The sequence below is a fragment of the Trichomonas vaginalis genome, chromosome VI (genome assembly GCF_026262505.1).
Source record: "Trichomonas vaginalis G3 chromosome VI, whole genome shotgun sequence".
In the NCBI taxonomy this organism is placed as follows: Eukaryota; Parabasalia; order Trichomonadida; family Trichomonadidae; genus Trichomonas; species Trichomonas vaginalis.
Window position 1 is genome coordinate 14,728,559 of NC_067208.1, and position 14,284 is coordinate 14,742,842.

At 33.5% G+C, this 14,284-nt stretch overlaps 11 protein-coding genes across 11 annotated transcripts, besides 2 other annotated features; 5 read left to right on the top strand and 6 right to left on the bottom strand.

Annotated features, from left to right (window-relative positions):
* Positions 1 to 19: 19 nt before the first annotated feature.
* TVAGG3_0866080 (uncharacterized protein) lies at positions 20 to 1,682 on the bottom strand (the record flags this gene model as incomplete). Its single annotated transcript, XM_001314516.1, has 1 exon — positions 70 to 633. The coding sequence occupies one exon, from the start codon at positions 631 to 633 to the stop codon at positions 70 to 72; it is 564 nt and encodes a 187-aa protein (XP_001314544.1).
* Positions 1,683 to 1,766: 84 nt separating this feature from the next.
* Positions 1,767 to 2,931, bottom strand: TVAGG3_0866090 (phosphoprotein phosphatase protein; the record flags this gene model as incomplete). The annotated part of the gene is made up of 1 exon (XM_001314515.2): positions 1,900 to 2,820. The coding sequence occupies one exon, from the start codon at positions 2,818 to 2,820 to the stop codon at positions 1,900 to 1,902; it is 921 nt and encodes a 306-aa protein (XP_001314543.1).
* A 288-nt stretch (positions 2,932 to 3,219) lies between these two features.
* Positions 3,220 to 4,305, top strand: TVAGG3_0866100 (pseudouridine synthase protein; the record flags this gene model as incomplete). Its single annotated transcript, XM_001314514.2, has 1 exon — positions 3,220 to 4,281. One exon carries the CDS (start codon positions 3,220 to 3,222, stop codon positions 4,279 to 4,281), a length of 1,062 nt encoding a protein of 353 aa, XP_001314542.1.
* A 425-nt stretch (positions 4,306 to 4,730) lies between these two features.
* Positions 4,731 to 5,765, bottom strand: TVAGG3_0866110 (uncharacterized protein; the record flags this gene model as incomplete). Its single annotated transcript, XM_001314513.1, has 1 exon — positions 4,731 to 5,765. One exon carries the CDS (start codon positions 5,763 to 5,765, stop codon positions 4,731 to 4,733), a length of 1,035 nt encoding a protein of 344 aa, XP_001314541.1.
* Positions 5,766 to 5,837: 72 nt separating this feature from the next.
* TVAGG3_0866120 (uncharacterized protein) lies at positions 5,838 to 7,404 on the top strand (the record flags this gene model as incomplete). The annotated part of the gene is made up of 1 exon (XM_001314512.1): positions 5,841 to 7,082. One exon carries the CDS (start codon positions 5,841 to 5,843, stop codon positions 7,080 to 7,082), a length of 1,242 nt encoding a protein of 413 aa, XP_001314540.1.
* A 49-nt stretch (positions 7,405 to 7,453) lies between these two features.
* On the bottom strand, positions 7,454 to 8,896 carry TVAGG3_0866130 (uncharacterized protein; the record flags this gene model as incomplete). The annotated part of the gene is made up of 1 exon (XM_001314511.1): positions 7,454 to 8,896. One exon carries the CDS (start codon positions 8,894 to 8,896, stop codon positions 7,454 to 7,456), a length of 1,443 nt encoding a protein of 480 aa, XP_001314539.1.
* A 404-nt stretch (positions 8,897 to 9,300) lies between these two features.
* Positions 9,301 to 9,501: a mobile genetic element.
* Positions 9,502 to 9,753: 252 nt separating this feature from the next.
* On the bottom strand, positions 9,754 to 10,146 carry TVAGG3_0866150 (uncharacterized protein; the record flags this gene model as incomplete). The annotated part of the gene is made up of 1 exon (XM_001314510.2): positions 9,754 to 10,146. One exon carries the CDS (start codon positions 10,144 to 10,146, stop codon positions 9,754 to 9,756), a length of 393 nt encoding a protein of 130 aa, XP_001314538.2.
* Positions 10,147 to 10,211: 65 nt separating this feature from the next.
* Positions 10,212 to 14,022: a mobile genetic element.
* TVAGG3_0866170 (uncharacterized protein) lies at positions 10,283 to 11,110 on the bottom strand (the record flags this gene model as incomplete). Its single annotated transcript, XM_001314509.2, has 1 exon — positions 10,283 to 11,110. The coding sequence occupies one exon, from the start codon at positions 11,108 to 11,110 to the stop codon at positions 10,283 to 10,285; it is 828 nt and encodes a 275-aa protein (XP_001314537.2).
* Positions 11,372 to 12,271, top strand: TVAGG3_0866180 (protein of unknown function, DUF4106 family; the record flags this gene model as incomplete). The annotated part of the gene is made up of 1 exon (XM_001314508.1): positions 11,372 to 12,271. The coding sequence occupies one exon, from the start codon at positions 11,372 to 11,374 to the stop codon at positions 12,269 to 12,271; it is 900 nt and encodes a 299-aa protein (XP_001314536.1).
* Positions 12,282 to 12,689, top strand: TVAGG3_0866190 (uncharacterized protein; the record flags this gene model as incomplete). Its single annotated transcript, XM_001314507.1, has 1 exon — positions 12,282 to 12,689. The coding sequence occupies one exon, from the start codon at positions 12,282 to 12,284 to the stop codon at positions 12,687 to 12,689; it is 408 nt and encodes a 135-aa protein (XP_001314535.1).
* On the top strand, positions 13,271 to 13,972 carry TVAGG3_0866200 (microtubule-associated protein family; the record flags this gene model as incomplete). The annotated part of the gene is made up of 1 exon (XM_051249858.1): positions 13,271 to 13,972. A coding segment is annotated over one exon (702 nt), but the record flags the coding sequence as incomplete, so codon positions are not given.
* Positions 14,023 to 14,284: the final 262 nt, after the last annotated feature.

Here is a 14,284-nt window from a genome sequence, read left to right on the forward strand (position 1 = left end):
AAATATAATAGAATGATCTGAAGAAATGAGCATATTAAATCATTCTTAATTTGAAATTATAAATGAATTTTATAATTTCTTGAATTTAAATGAATGAACGAGTCTTGAAATCTTGTTACGAAGTACAAATATTGTGAAGATAAGAATCAACAATGTAGTAAACAGTTCTTCATAAGGATATTCTTCAATAACGACAAATTCTTCAGTTTTAACATCAAAAGTACAATTTCTGCATTGGTTCATCAAAGGAACAGAAATCTCATCGTTGATTTTCCCAGTGAAATGGCAATTTTCTATTGATGCTTTTGAAAACTCAGAATAAACGGACATTTCTGATAGTGCAATGTTCTGAATAAAATCTGACTCTGAAATATTTAATTCCGTGTTGATAGAGTTAATTGCAGCGCTTTTACTGCGACTTTTTCCTTCTGCGAATGTACTATTAGTTATTTGTGATGAGCAATTGTAAAATGATACAACAGATCCTCTTGATCGTGAATGCGTTCCATTGAAAATTGAATTTGAAATTTTAATTGAAGAATTTTTGAACGAAAATGATGAGTCTTTGATGGATGTCGTGTTTATAAAATTGCTGTTCTCAATGGTGAACGTCGAATTTGTAGCAATTATCATATTTTCAGGAAGAATATTTGAAATCGCAGAAAAATTTTTGAAAATTAAATCAGAATCTATCGAATCTACAATTGTTCCACATCTGTTGGATAATGAATGCAAATTAATTGATTGAAAGTGACTTTTGTTTAAAATTAATGAAGACGTTGAAAAACAATTGGATTCAATAGACATTTCTCTGCTTCTCATTGATGAATTGGTTAATTCAATTAATGGGGATTTGTTTCTCATGAAAATAGTATGATTAAACTCAATACCAGAATTTTCTAAAGAAAATATAGGTTTTTGTCCTCCATTCAGAGAACAAATAGTATTATTAGAAAGTATAGAACTGTTATTTGCATAAAATATTGGATTTATATTGTAATTCGAATCAATTTTTGTTGAATTTAAGTTTAAAACTGAAGAAGTAAGATTGATGTATGTTGAATTCGAATTCATTAGTTGTGTTAAACTGATAAATGATGTGTTTTTAAAAATAATTACTGAGTTGTTTGAAAATATGATTGAATTATTGGAAATCTGAATATAATTGAACAAGCAATTTTCAAAAGTAAGATTTGTATTGACTAAATTAAGCACAGGTGTTGAAGTTTTATAAAATGTTACATTTTTCATTGTGATATTTGAATTCAAAATTGTTTTGATTGGAAAACCATCAGAAACAAAAGTAAAATTAGATATCGCTGCGTTAGAATTAGTAATTTCTTTAGGAATAAATGATGCATTTTGTTGTTTTTGTAAATTTAATGTTTGATTTTGGCCAATAATAGTGTAATTTTTGGATAAAACTGTTAGAAATAGATTATTAAAAGCTTCCACATGCGATGTATTCGAAAATTTTTGATCTACAACGTAAATTTCATTTTCATTTTCAAATATCTTTGAATTATTGTAACTACATGGGGACATTTGTGTACATTCTTCTGATTCTGACCGCAAGTACTTAACAAAAACAGATTTCAGAAAAATAATAGATATCAAATCCTAAAACTCTTTTAAATAAATGACGAAATCCATTAGCATTGCGAATCAATTCTCATTTTAATAGAGTATGATTTGTTTAATATTAAGCCATTTATGAAATAAACGTTGATATGTTTATATATATCATCTATGTAATGAGGAAGTGACAACATGTTTTATTACGGAGGGTTTCTGGTTATATGATGCTTTTTTGATTTGTTATGAAGAAAAAAATATGTTGAAAATTAAAATCGAAACTTAAAAATAAATTATTTAACGAGTATAAAGCAAAATATATGTTTAAATGAAATATCCGGACGTTGGGAGTTCATCTGGTACTTTACTGCGAGATGCAGGGCAAGGCTGGAACTCAACGAGTTCATACTCGCCATGGTTGTATTTCATAATTGTTGCCTTGTTACCTGTTCTATACATATAGTTAGGTGCCGACCAGACCGTGATAAGTTTATTATCGAAGAACCATTCATATCCATTTTGTGCTAATTGGTGGGAACGTGTAATCATCTTGAGGTTGTTAAGCTGGCAGAATTCCTTGACTTGGCGTGCTCCGAAAATATATCCAGCGCCACGGGAGTTATTTCTCCACTGGTCACCTTCTTCTGGGTCACTCCATGTAAGGTCGCAGAATGGGCCTTTGTTTGGTATTTCTTCATTTCGTTCGATCATGTTGATTTTTTCGATGAGAGCGATGTCAGGTGAAATTCCTCCATGAACTGAAAAGACTTCGTTATCAATAATTGAAGCCATTGGAAGTAAGTCAAATACTTCGTTGCAAAGTGACCAAATGCCTGGGTGACCGAAAAGCATCTGACATTCGGCGTAAAATCCATACATTTGGTTAACCTGACGGCATTCGTGGTTGCCACGTAAGAGCCAAATATGATCCTTATATTTGAGTTTGAGAGCTGCTAAGTATGAGAAAGTGAGTACTGAATAATAACCGCGATCTACGTAATCTCCCATGAATAGGAATGTATACTTGGCAGGATCACCAGCTGCATCGAAAAGCTCGAATAAATCGAAAAGTTGTCCGTGAACATCGCCACAAATGATAATTGGAGATTGAAGTTCGAGAAGATTTGATTCACTTGCGAGTTGTTCCATTAACTTAAGCATAAGCTCAACGAAAACGCCTTCGGAAAGTTGCTCGCCCTTTTTGCATGACTCGAGAATTGCGTCTAAATTCAATGACTCACTCATTCTGTCAGTTTTTTTCTTAGTAAAATATCTTTTCTAAATTATTCAGACGTTTTGCTATAAAATATATATATACTTTCAGTTAGATATGCAGATTATTAAATGTTTATGCCGCGATATCACTTGTTGTAAAATGAGGGTACTGGAATATCCTTTAATCAGCCATAAACTTGCATCATCTGAATAGCACTATGCTATGTTATGATTAACAACATGTTTTCGCTTACTTTGAAACAAAAAATTTGCCTGACTCATCAAAAATATTGAAATTTTTGTCTTTCTAGATGGAAATCTTCTTGAGCGTATTTTAGTTTTTTGATATATGATAAAGATTTTGTGTTATTATATTTTTGTCATGTAAATTTTAATGGCAAAATTTGTGAAAATTTTTGCCACTCCAAAATGTCTGTTTTCACTTCAGAGATCAAAGAAGAAATTACGCCAAGAACTGAAGTCAGAGATGAGTCGAATGTCATTATCATAGAGCCGTTTCGCTTTATCAAGCCATATGATTTTACTTTTTCAGCAGGATCAAAAGAACGCTGGGTTGGTCAACCGCTTATTGATGTTTTTACCAATGAATTTAGAGTGGCATCACGAGAAGAATATGAAGAGAAAATAAGAAATGGTAAAATCATAGTAAATGGAAGGAAAATACCAGTAGATTATAGAATCGGTCCTTTAGATTCAATCAAACATATATGCACTCGAATTGAAGCACCAGTATTCAATAAACCACTTCTTAAACTTGGCGAAACAGATAATTACGTGGCTTATCTCAAGCCAGCCTCAGTTACTGTAAATACTGTTGGAGGATACTTTTACAACTCAATGGTTAAACGTCTACCTCCGCATTTACATGTTGTTCATCGTTTAGACCGCGTTACATCAGGAATTATCGTTTTCGCCAAAAATAAGGCAGCAGCAACAAACTTTAATCAATATTTAGTTGGAGAGAAGGTTAGTAAAACCTATATTGCTCGTGTAATCGGACGATTCCCTAAAGGCGAGATTATATGCGATCAACCATTAGGAACAGACTTCAATTTACATCGTACAGTTGTTACTCCGACTGGAAAGCCGAGTAAGACCATTTTTAAGCTACTCAAAACTAATGGAAAAGAAAGTATTGTAGAAGCTCATCCAATTACAGGTAGAACCCATCAGATTCGTTGCCATCTTCAATACTTAGGATATCCGATTACTAATGATGAGATGTATGGAGGAAAAAGAGAAGTTTATACTAAAGAAATGAAAGATGCTCTCAAAAAGGCAGAAAAACTCGGACTTTGGCCATGTGATTATTGCCAAGATAAAACGAACCCTCGCGTTGAATTCCAAGTTTATCTTCATTCTTGTCATTACCAAACTCCTGAATTTGATTTCCACGCGCCAATGCCTGACTGGGAAGATCTTGATAAATTTGGTCTAAAAGAGTCTGAGTCATCTTTTTGTCGAATATAGAATAAATATTTTTTTTTCTTATGATATTGATTAGAAATATTTCATTTTAAATAGTTGGTGAATAAAACATTAAGTGTTTAAACCCTTTAAGATGTCATGCATATAAATTTAAATTTCCTTATTATAGCGAGTTGGATTTGTTTTGATTCAGAAGAAATATATTTATGAGTCAATATGAGTAACTGCGGCTATAGGAAATTTCCTTTAAATTCTTTTTTGTTAATTAGATTAATACAACAATAAATTGAGTTGACATGAATATAGATTTTTAACTCAAATACCATAAACTATAATTTTGAAAAGTATTTATGATCAAACGTAGAGAATAAAATATTCAAATTTTGGAATGAATATAAATAAGACAAAAATCCATAATAAATTGTATAAAAATAAAACATATTGATGATTTTATATTCTGAATCATTAAAAAAGTGTTAATTTTATTCGAATTAATTGTCAATTTCAGTTTGTGGATATACACAATCTATTTTTCGTACAGACTTAGAGTCATATAATCCATCTCTATAATAAATTGACCTTTGCAGGTAAGAAACGAAAACATAATTTGACATAAAATTATATCCTAAATTACTGGGCTTGGGGTTGAATTTGAGAACATTTTCTGTCTTTACTAAATAAATATTTGGATAAATTATAGAATTCATTAATAATATTTTCGTTTGGTTATTTATATTGGCAACAAATCCTAAATTTTTGTATTTTGTATCCTTGTACTTGAAGTTAAGATCAACATTTCTTGATTCTCCAGAAAAATCAAAAATGAAAAAGTCCGGAATTTCACGATCATCATCAAGGTCTATTAGTTGATTATCTGCCGTAAAATGTATTTTTTGTTCCTTACTGACATGTTTTATTTTCAAATTATTATCTTGTATAATTGCATCTAGATTGATTAATTTTGATAAGTCCAATTTATTTCTAATCTGAGAGAAGTATGAAATCGGAAAAATATCAAATGGATCATCAAATAAATATTCCATTTCCGGAATGGTAGTGTAGTCAGGCTTTTTCCCATCTTTTTGTATTAATATCATATATCTGATTTGAACGTAATCTAGTGTCTTATGTCTACATGGCGAATTAACGTAAAGATCGTGCCAATATTGATCAAATTCCATTAAATATTTAGGAAATTTTGAAAAGTCAAGTTCTCCTGCTATATTTTCGAAGTATTTTGGGCTATCAAATCTCCTCATTGCAAAAGTAACTCTAAAATTATATTGGGTTTGGGACTCCACAAAAATTGAAAACTTAGCTTTATGTTGGTAATTATGATTCCTAATATACATCTTGAATAAGTTTGGATCCTCAATAACATTTTCTTCAAAATCTTTTTGATCAAATTTTGAAAAATCGTGAATGTTCCATGTTCCACTTAGAGTTATTTTGCACTGATCTTCTTTTTTGACAATGTAATTTGGAGTCAAGGCGCTTAAGAAGTCATCTTGAGTTAAATTTTCCATCTAAAAAAAAAATAAAAATAAAAATTTTAAAATTGTCACTTTTACTGCACGTTTAAAAAGGGAAAAAAATATAAAATGTTGAATAATGGAATTCCTATTGGAACTTTTCTAGCAAAAGTTCAGTACGCAGAATCACAAGGAAAGTTAGAACATCTTGTTCATGATGATCCAATTCAACCATTTCATTTTGCCGTTTTAAAAGATACATTACAATCAGAAAACGAAGAAGTAATGGTCTATCAAGTATCCACATTTCCTGATATGAGAAAGATATGCTTAACTTTTCATGCAATGCGCCGATCATTTAAACAATTATTCAATGAAGAACCAGATTACCTCGAATCAAATGGATTACGCGCTGTTTTTAGATTTAACAATATATGGAAGAAGTTATTAATTATTGTTACTAACTACAAATTTCCAAAATCGTTCTTATTTGGAATGATAAACAGAATGTCTGGTACGTTGTCCGCCCTTTTTGAAAAAACATCATACAAATCAGCTCAATTTGCTCGTTCTGCTTTGATTTGCTTTTCAAAGAATATGAATAATGTAAATGGAGTTCAATCTGTCTTAGCAACCTTATCTCAACCTCTACCACCAAGAGCACCACAACTAAGCGGTACCGATAAGAGAGTTCTTGAGTCTGGACCTGGCCAACTAATCCTTGCAGCTTGCGAAGACCCTGTTATCTTTGGATCATGCTCTGTCTTTGTTTATGGACGCTGCATCTTTACCACAATGAATGATCTTAATCTCTGGATTTCAGAATTAATTGTTGCAAATCAACGCGAAACAACAGAAGAATATCTTACAATTGATGGAAGGCTTTTCTGTATTGCACGCCATAATTACACAACAATGGTCTCAATTACAGCTCCATCGCGCGGCCTTGAAATATGCTGCAAGATGCAAGTCGTTTTAATGAGACTTGATTCCAAGAATTTCATCACAAAATTCCAAGGAGCGTTTGCAAACATTTTACCACCTTTCCAAGAATTCGATGCTCTTGTCACAAAAGGACCATTCAAAGTTTCTCAGCCTCCATTTGTTTGCGCACCGTTATTTGTTCCTGTTTCATTAACTTTGAGAGCAAATGCAATTGCTTCATTGATGTATGAGTCATGCTCAAACGGTACAAATGGAGCTCTGATATCTTACAAAGTTGATAAGATGAAATATAGACTTAAGTTTGTCCATAAAGCCGATTCAATGGTTTTCTGGATTTACCACGTACCAAAAGGAAAGAGAGATAAGATATTTGTTCATGATAATGTTGTTTCTTTGCCGCATTTCTTATCTTCACTTAGTAACTAATCATATTTTGTAATTAAATAGATTTATAAATGATGTTTTATTATTTAACATGGAAAATCTCTTTTTCTTTGAAAGAATTAGGAAAGATTATTTCGACGAATTATATGAAATATCTCTGAAATCAGTTTGATTCGATCATTATTTCAAAAATCTGTAGGGAAGACATCTAAATATATGTTATTTCAAATTATGTTAATTAATTTTTCAACTTTTGCTTTAAACAAACTATAGCAAATGTACTAAAAGCTATATGAACTTGGGCTCTTTCAGTCATGATGCTAAATTGATAAAAAATATTTCACTATTTCGGTAGAAAAAAAATTACATAAAACATTTTTTAATTAAAAACACAAAACAAATAAATTATAAATCTAATTTTTCATTGCAAGAGATTCCGTCAACATTGTAGTTATTACCATTTGCGGGATCTTGCAAGCTGCAGCTAACTTTGGAGGCATTACCTCCAAGTTCAAATACATTGACAGCCACTCAAATAATTGATCTGGTTCAGGTATTTGTGCTGCAATTATTGCAATTCTCCAAATTTTGAACATATCATCAAACTTTTGACTTTTCTCAACTAAATCATTATTTATCGAAGCCAAGTGAGAAGCTATTGCCATGTTCGCCTTGTATATGTTAAAAGCAGCGTCAACAGGATTAGTACAGAATAAACAAAGTGTTACATAATCAACAATTTGATGAATTTCCTGAGTTTGATTGAAAAACTCATTTGGAGTTAGTTTTAATTGTTCTTCAGTACAATGTTGTTTAGTAACATCCAACTTCTCAAGGGGAAGGCTAGAAAGACTTGATATATGCTTCTGCAATGCTTCACTAGCTAATCCAAGTGGTCTAAGGTCCAATCTGAACTTGTCAAAAAGCATTCTCGCGATGACACTTTTTACGACTTCATTTTGAGATCTTTTTCCTGGTTTTATGTCTGCCCACTCTACAAGAGCTGCGTGCATGCGCTGCATTGTGTTGTTAAGCTGGTGCTGGTTCATTGTCTTGATGTATTTCAGGTTAAATGGACATTCCGGAGACTCAAAAAATTGAGCAATTGTTTCAAATTTTTCAATGTAAGGAATGTAGCCTGTAAGTGGATCTTTCATGCTAATATGGGCACGTATGAGACTGACAAAGAGAGATTTGTTTGCAGATTCAGATGAAAACGGACGTGGAATGAAATCAAGAAGAGCAGCGAGATCATCAATCTGATTTCGAAAAGCAATGTATTGGCTGAAGACGTCTGGCATGAAATCAAACTCAAACGCACGCCAGTTTTGTGTAGCGTTGAATATTTTGACTCTAACAAGCCTGGGATGTTCTGCAAGATATTTTAGAAGTTTTTGTAGTGAATATAGTAATTCAAGACGCTCTGTTAACATAGATAAACGTATTGCATTTAACGAAGTGCGAATTTGAACAAATTTCGGTAATAAAACTTTGAATTTTCGATAAGGTTCAATATTTAAGTAGTGTGGTTTAATAACGAAGTTCTTTAGGAATTTTGGAGAGGAACCTTCTTTTATAATTTCTTGTACTTGCTGAATTAAATCGGTATATTGGTAAATTTGAGGCGTTATCTCATTGTATGATCGAACAAACTCTGGTACAATAGTATCTCTAATAAACTTTCTATTTGGATAAGGTTGACCTAAGATTGGATGAACATAATCATCGAAATTTGGAAAACGATATTCTTCTGGAATTGGATCCAGGGAAAATTCGAATTTCCTTACTTGAAAAGGTTCTGGTAATTCAAATTCTTTGTCTATAAGAAGGCTATTATCATGGTGAAGACTTTTCATCAAGAAAAAAATTGAGAAAAAAATTTTTATATGTTTTGTAAGAATTAGAAATCTCTTTATAACCTTGAACAATTTACTTTTTCAAATTGGATTAGAGTTTTACAATTTGCAGATTATCTTTTCTCCAAAATCTCTGATGATGGTTTGGTATTTGTTTTAGACTGTTCTTCGTGTTTCTCACTTCAAAGATTTCGTTAGCGCTGAAGAATGTAAAAATTTTTGTAAAAACACTTCTGAATTCTAAAAATGTATGTTTAACTAGTAGTCACAATGATAGAAATTGATATGTATTTGGTTTTAGTACAGTATACATTGTGCGTCGCCTGTAGCCTACAGCTACAGGCACCGACACAATGAAAAAAGTGACAGAAAACTGACACCATACGGGCGCGCATATGTACGCATATATGTGTAAAAATAAACGTTCATATGTAAACTAACCTTTATTCACTAGCAGGGGCTGATAAATCATAATCGTCGAGAAGTACGATAGGTGGTCCCACCTGTTTAATCTGTATGGAGAGGCAAACGTGACGTAAGAAGCATAACACTGGTTTCTCAGTATATTTAATAGACTCTGCTGTTGGCTTAACTGTAAGCTTATAAAAGAAGCAGATCACGGAGGCAAAGAAACGCTTACATCAACTCCTTGATGAACAATAAGCTTACTTAAGACTAAACAATTAATTATACTAACTTTTATACTTTTTTCTTTTCCTAAGTTGATCGTGATCACAAAGATCGTGATCTGAGTGACAATGAACTATAAGTTATATGAGGATATATGTGAGTAATATGAGTAAAAATAAGAGTTATAGTAGTAAAATTAGGTGTTTATTCGTGGTTTAGAGGAGGGATCAGAAGCCAGTGGCTAAGTTCCTTATGGCGCGCTTTAATTCATGGTAGGATGTGTCAGCCTTAAGGAACCTTTCATGCCAGCTGTCTGACTCATGTCCCACACGGTTGAGACGAGATCGAAGATCGCAGATCTCGTTGGCATAAGAGTCAACTTTATACTCAAGCTGGCTGATGTAGAGCTCTTTACCTTTCGCTTCCTCTACTTTTTCAGCCAGCTTGAGCTTTAGTTCCTCGAGAGCTACGTTTGACTCCTCCAGCTGCTTCAAATACTTGTGGCTGGTCTTGATTAAACGTAGCTCTCGAGGAGTAGCTCGTGGACCCGTTTTCTTTGCCGTTTGCTTGTGATCGAGATCTGGGATCTTGATCTCGGTCTTCGGACTCTCGCCACCCATCAATATTTCCTCGTCGCCAGAGGACTGTTTCTCAGTCACCTCTGGCTTCTGGATGGCAAGAGTCTTAGCAGGAGCTGTGTTGTTCGCTTCCATTAAAATGTAAACTTTACGTGTCAAAAAAATTCTGTCACGTAAACTATTTATGTTGAGATTGAGTACCAGACTCTAATATAAGTTCAACCATTATATTAGAGTCTTTAGGAATTTCATATGGTTCTTTTACATAATATTCCTTTTTTTGACCATCAGTTGATTCTTCAACTCTTTTGAATGAAAAGCGCTTATAAAACTCAAACACGAGTGCATCTTTATAACCAGTGATATCGTAAAATTTTGGTGGCACAAGCTGTTCATTCACATTACATATAAATTGTTTGTTATCATGAGCAATATTACTCAACGTTACTAAAGGCTCAAGGAGAGGATTTATTCTTATCTGATAACCGACAAATTTATATGTTGGTTTGCCCTTTCGCTCAAGGATAAACCTGATATTCGCTATAGTTATGAAAAGCTCATCAAAGTACTTATATGTTTTTTTATCTTTATCATTTTCGTCAGTGAAATCTGCTATGGTAAAACTATAATATACATGCATTCGCGAGATATATTTTTTTTCCCATAAGTCTAAAAATTTTGCTTTCGATGGAATTACTTTTTGCGTGAATGTTCTACCATGGTCATCTTCCCAAACAAGCTCTGGTTTTCTTGATGTTGTGTCTGTTTCAGTGGTTTCTAATAACGCAGTGATGAAATCCAACACATCTCCTAGGGACATGTCATATTTATAATTCAAGGCATTTTTTTCTATACTACTGTATGAAGGTAATGTTATGATTGGTGATGTACCTTTTCTTAATACATTCAATTTATTTTCATTTGAATCATAGTAACAATCAACAAATTCTCTACTTGCCTCAGTCATTTTTTCCATAAGACCTTCATTCAACTCCTGTGTAGTCATGTTGGGTTTTATGTAATATCTCATGTCAAACCTTTTTTTCACTGATTTTGATGAATCTGTCATTTCTAATGGAATAGCAAGAAACTCAAAGTCTGGATGCTCAAGACTTATCTTTCTTATCTCAAGAGCTTTTGACGCAGGATATTCAATGAAGTCTCTCGGTAATTTATATGAGACTGTATTACCACTTATCGTGCCATCATTCATAACATGTTCATAGTATAATCCATCATATTTAGACATTTTATATGTAACTAAAAGATGGAGAAAGTTATTAATCAAGTAGATAAGATTCTTCATGATGGAGCACGTAAGAATAGTAAAGAACTAAACAATGCACTCATTATGCCATTTTCTGATGATTATCCATTTTGTACTAATGGTGTTTATTTCTACTGCGGTAAGATGGGTTCAGGTAAGACATATGGTGTTATTCGTCATATAATGATAACAGACCGCTTCACTAATACTCCATATTATGACTCAATAGTTATCTCAGCAACATCAGGAACAATGGATAAAACAGCGAAGACATTTATGAGTCAAGTTAAAGCACCAGTACTGAAAAAGGATGATAAAGAACTTATGCCTTATTTAATGAAGAACGTTAAGATGAAAGCAAAGTATTACGCTATTGTTGAGTTCGTTCAAAGTAAGTTCGAAAAAATTTCAGAGGAGATGGAACACATCTTAACAAAGCATCAACTAAGGAAACCTGATGGAAAGTTTGAGTATAAGAAGATTGCAATATATGTTGTAAAGAAGTTGAACAAATATCCTTTCACAAAGTATCCCAGTAATTCTCTATTAGTGTTAGACGATTATGGTGGTCATGACTTATTGAATGACCCACGTTCACCATTAGCGAACTTCATCACTAAGGTCAGACATTATAACTATACTGTTGTCATCATGTGTCAAACATGGAGACATATATGTTTAAACATTAAGAGACTATGCACTGACTTCGTTATCTTTCAAGGTTATTCTATGAGAGACTTTCAGTCAATGATTGAACAGTCAGGAGCAACAGAAGATTGGGAAGAGTTATGGAACAAATACAAAGAGCTACCAACACCTCGTTCATATATGGAAGTTCATATAGTTGCAGGAAAGACGGACTTTAAAGAAGTTAAGCAACAAAAGATGACATTATTTTAAGAAGAAATAAATGGGTTTTGGCGATTATGTTAAAGCTGGATGGGGTATGGTGAAAAAAAATCCTGGTCTTGTAATAGGTGCTGGATTTAACATTGCTAACAAACTTTTCCCTCAAGTTGGTCAAGTCGGTGGTGTTATCGGTAGTCTTGGTGAAAGAATTGCAAAAACTACATTAGGTGAAGATAATGCATTAACGAAGAATCTTAAAGCATTCAATAAAGCTCTTGGTGGTGACTTCAGTAGAGACAAGCCTGTTGAAACACCTATAGTTCAACCTCAACAAACTATTGACAACAATAAGTATAACGCATACATTGGAGGAGCTATTTGGAACAATCATAAGCCATTAGTTCAGTCAGTACGTGTACTATCAGACATGCCATGGATTAATGCTATTAGTGGCACTATACGCAGATAATATATTTTTATGAGGTTTAAATGAGTGAACAAGAGAGGAAACTCATTGATGAACGAGTTAAGAAATGGGAGAATGAACGTCCGATAATTCGTACCATAATTAGCGATCAAAAGTTCAAGCAGCATACATTTGATTTTTTGCGCGATATATATAATGATCTTGCTTTTGATTACAATGCTAGGCAATACTTTGAGAAAGAATATGTTCAAAAAGGTCGTATTAATTTCCCAATGAGAAGAGAAGGCTTTTTGATTACATCAACATATACAGCACGTGGTAGAGACCCTTTTACAGACGCGGTTCGTAACTTTAAAGCACGTTCTTCTATTAATGATGATCCAGATTTCTACATACCTTATTTTCGTCCACCTTCGCATCCTTTACGAACCAGTGATCCTGGATATGACGCTAAACGAAGATATATAGAGACGAAATTAGCTAAATACAAGGAACCTAAGGATCCAAGGACTGGAGAAGTAAAGGAATCACATGTCAAGATAAATAAGCTTTACAAAGTAGTTGAAGAATTGGAGAAACGATCTAATGAGATTAACGCTGAGAAGAAAAAGGAAGTACCAAATATGAACAAACTAGATAAGATGATTAAGGAATATAGAGGATTGGCGAATACATCGAGCGTTCTAATAAAGGAAGTAGAAAACACGACAAAGCTGCAGAAAATGATTCATGATGAATTACTGTTAGGTGAATTTTCTATAAAACAAAGACAGAGTAACTTAATGGGTGAGGCTTATTATTTGGAGAATTGGTATAATGAGAGGTTAAAACAAATGTCGACTCCAACACCAACTCCTACACCTACTCCTACAGTAGCTCCAACACCAACTCCCACTCCTGAACCAACAGTAGCTCCAACGCCAACTCCTACAGTAGCTCCAACGCCAACTCTGACACCAACTGCTCACGCAGGTCCTCCACCAATGTCGAGTAGTCATGGTATAACATTAAATAAACCAACACCTACACCAAAAATAACTCCTGTATCACATCCTAGTACAACTAACCCAGTATCTGATTCAAATCAAGCGGAAAGATCACAGGTTCTTAAAAGAGCTAATACACCAACTGCTTCCCCTATTAGAACACCAGAGCCAACTCCAAGAATCACAAAGGCGCCAACACCTTCACCGACTGTTGAACCAACTCCAGAACCAACAGTACCTCCAACTCCATCTCCAACTCCATCACCGACACCTACAAAAGCACCTACTCCATCTCCAACTCCGACTAAAGCTCCGACACCGTCTCCAACACCAACTAAAGCTCCAACACCGTCTCCAACTCCAGCTGAACCAACTGATGCAGAATCTATTCAAAATTGGTTAGACGAAGAAAAGCGAAAAGAAAAGGCTGCAATTGATGCTGCACTAGATAAAAACACACCACCACAGACACTTGGTGGTTACATGTTAAAGAAAGACAACATTCAAAGACAAGAACGTGCATTGAGTGTTGCCAGAGAACAAGCACAAGAAGAGAAGAAAATAGTTGAAGGAGAAGCTTCAAATAGAGGTGGTCCAGGAACTTACAAAGGATCAAACTATCCAGCAGAGAAAGCCTCGAGTGATAATGTT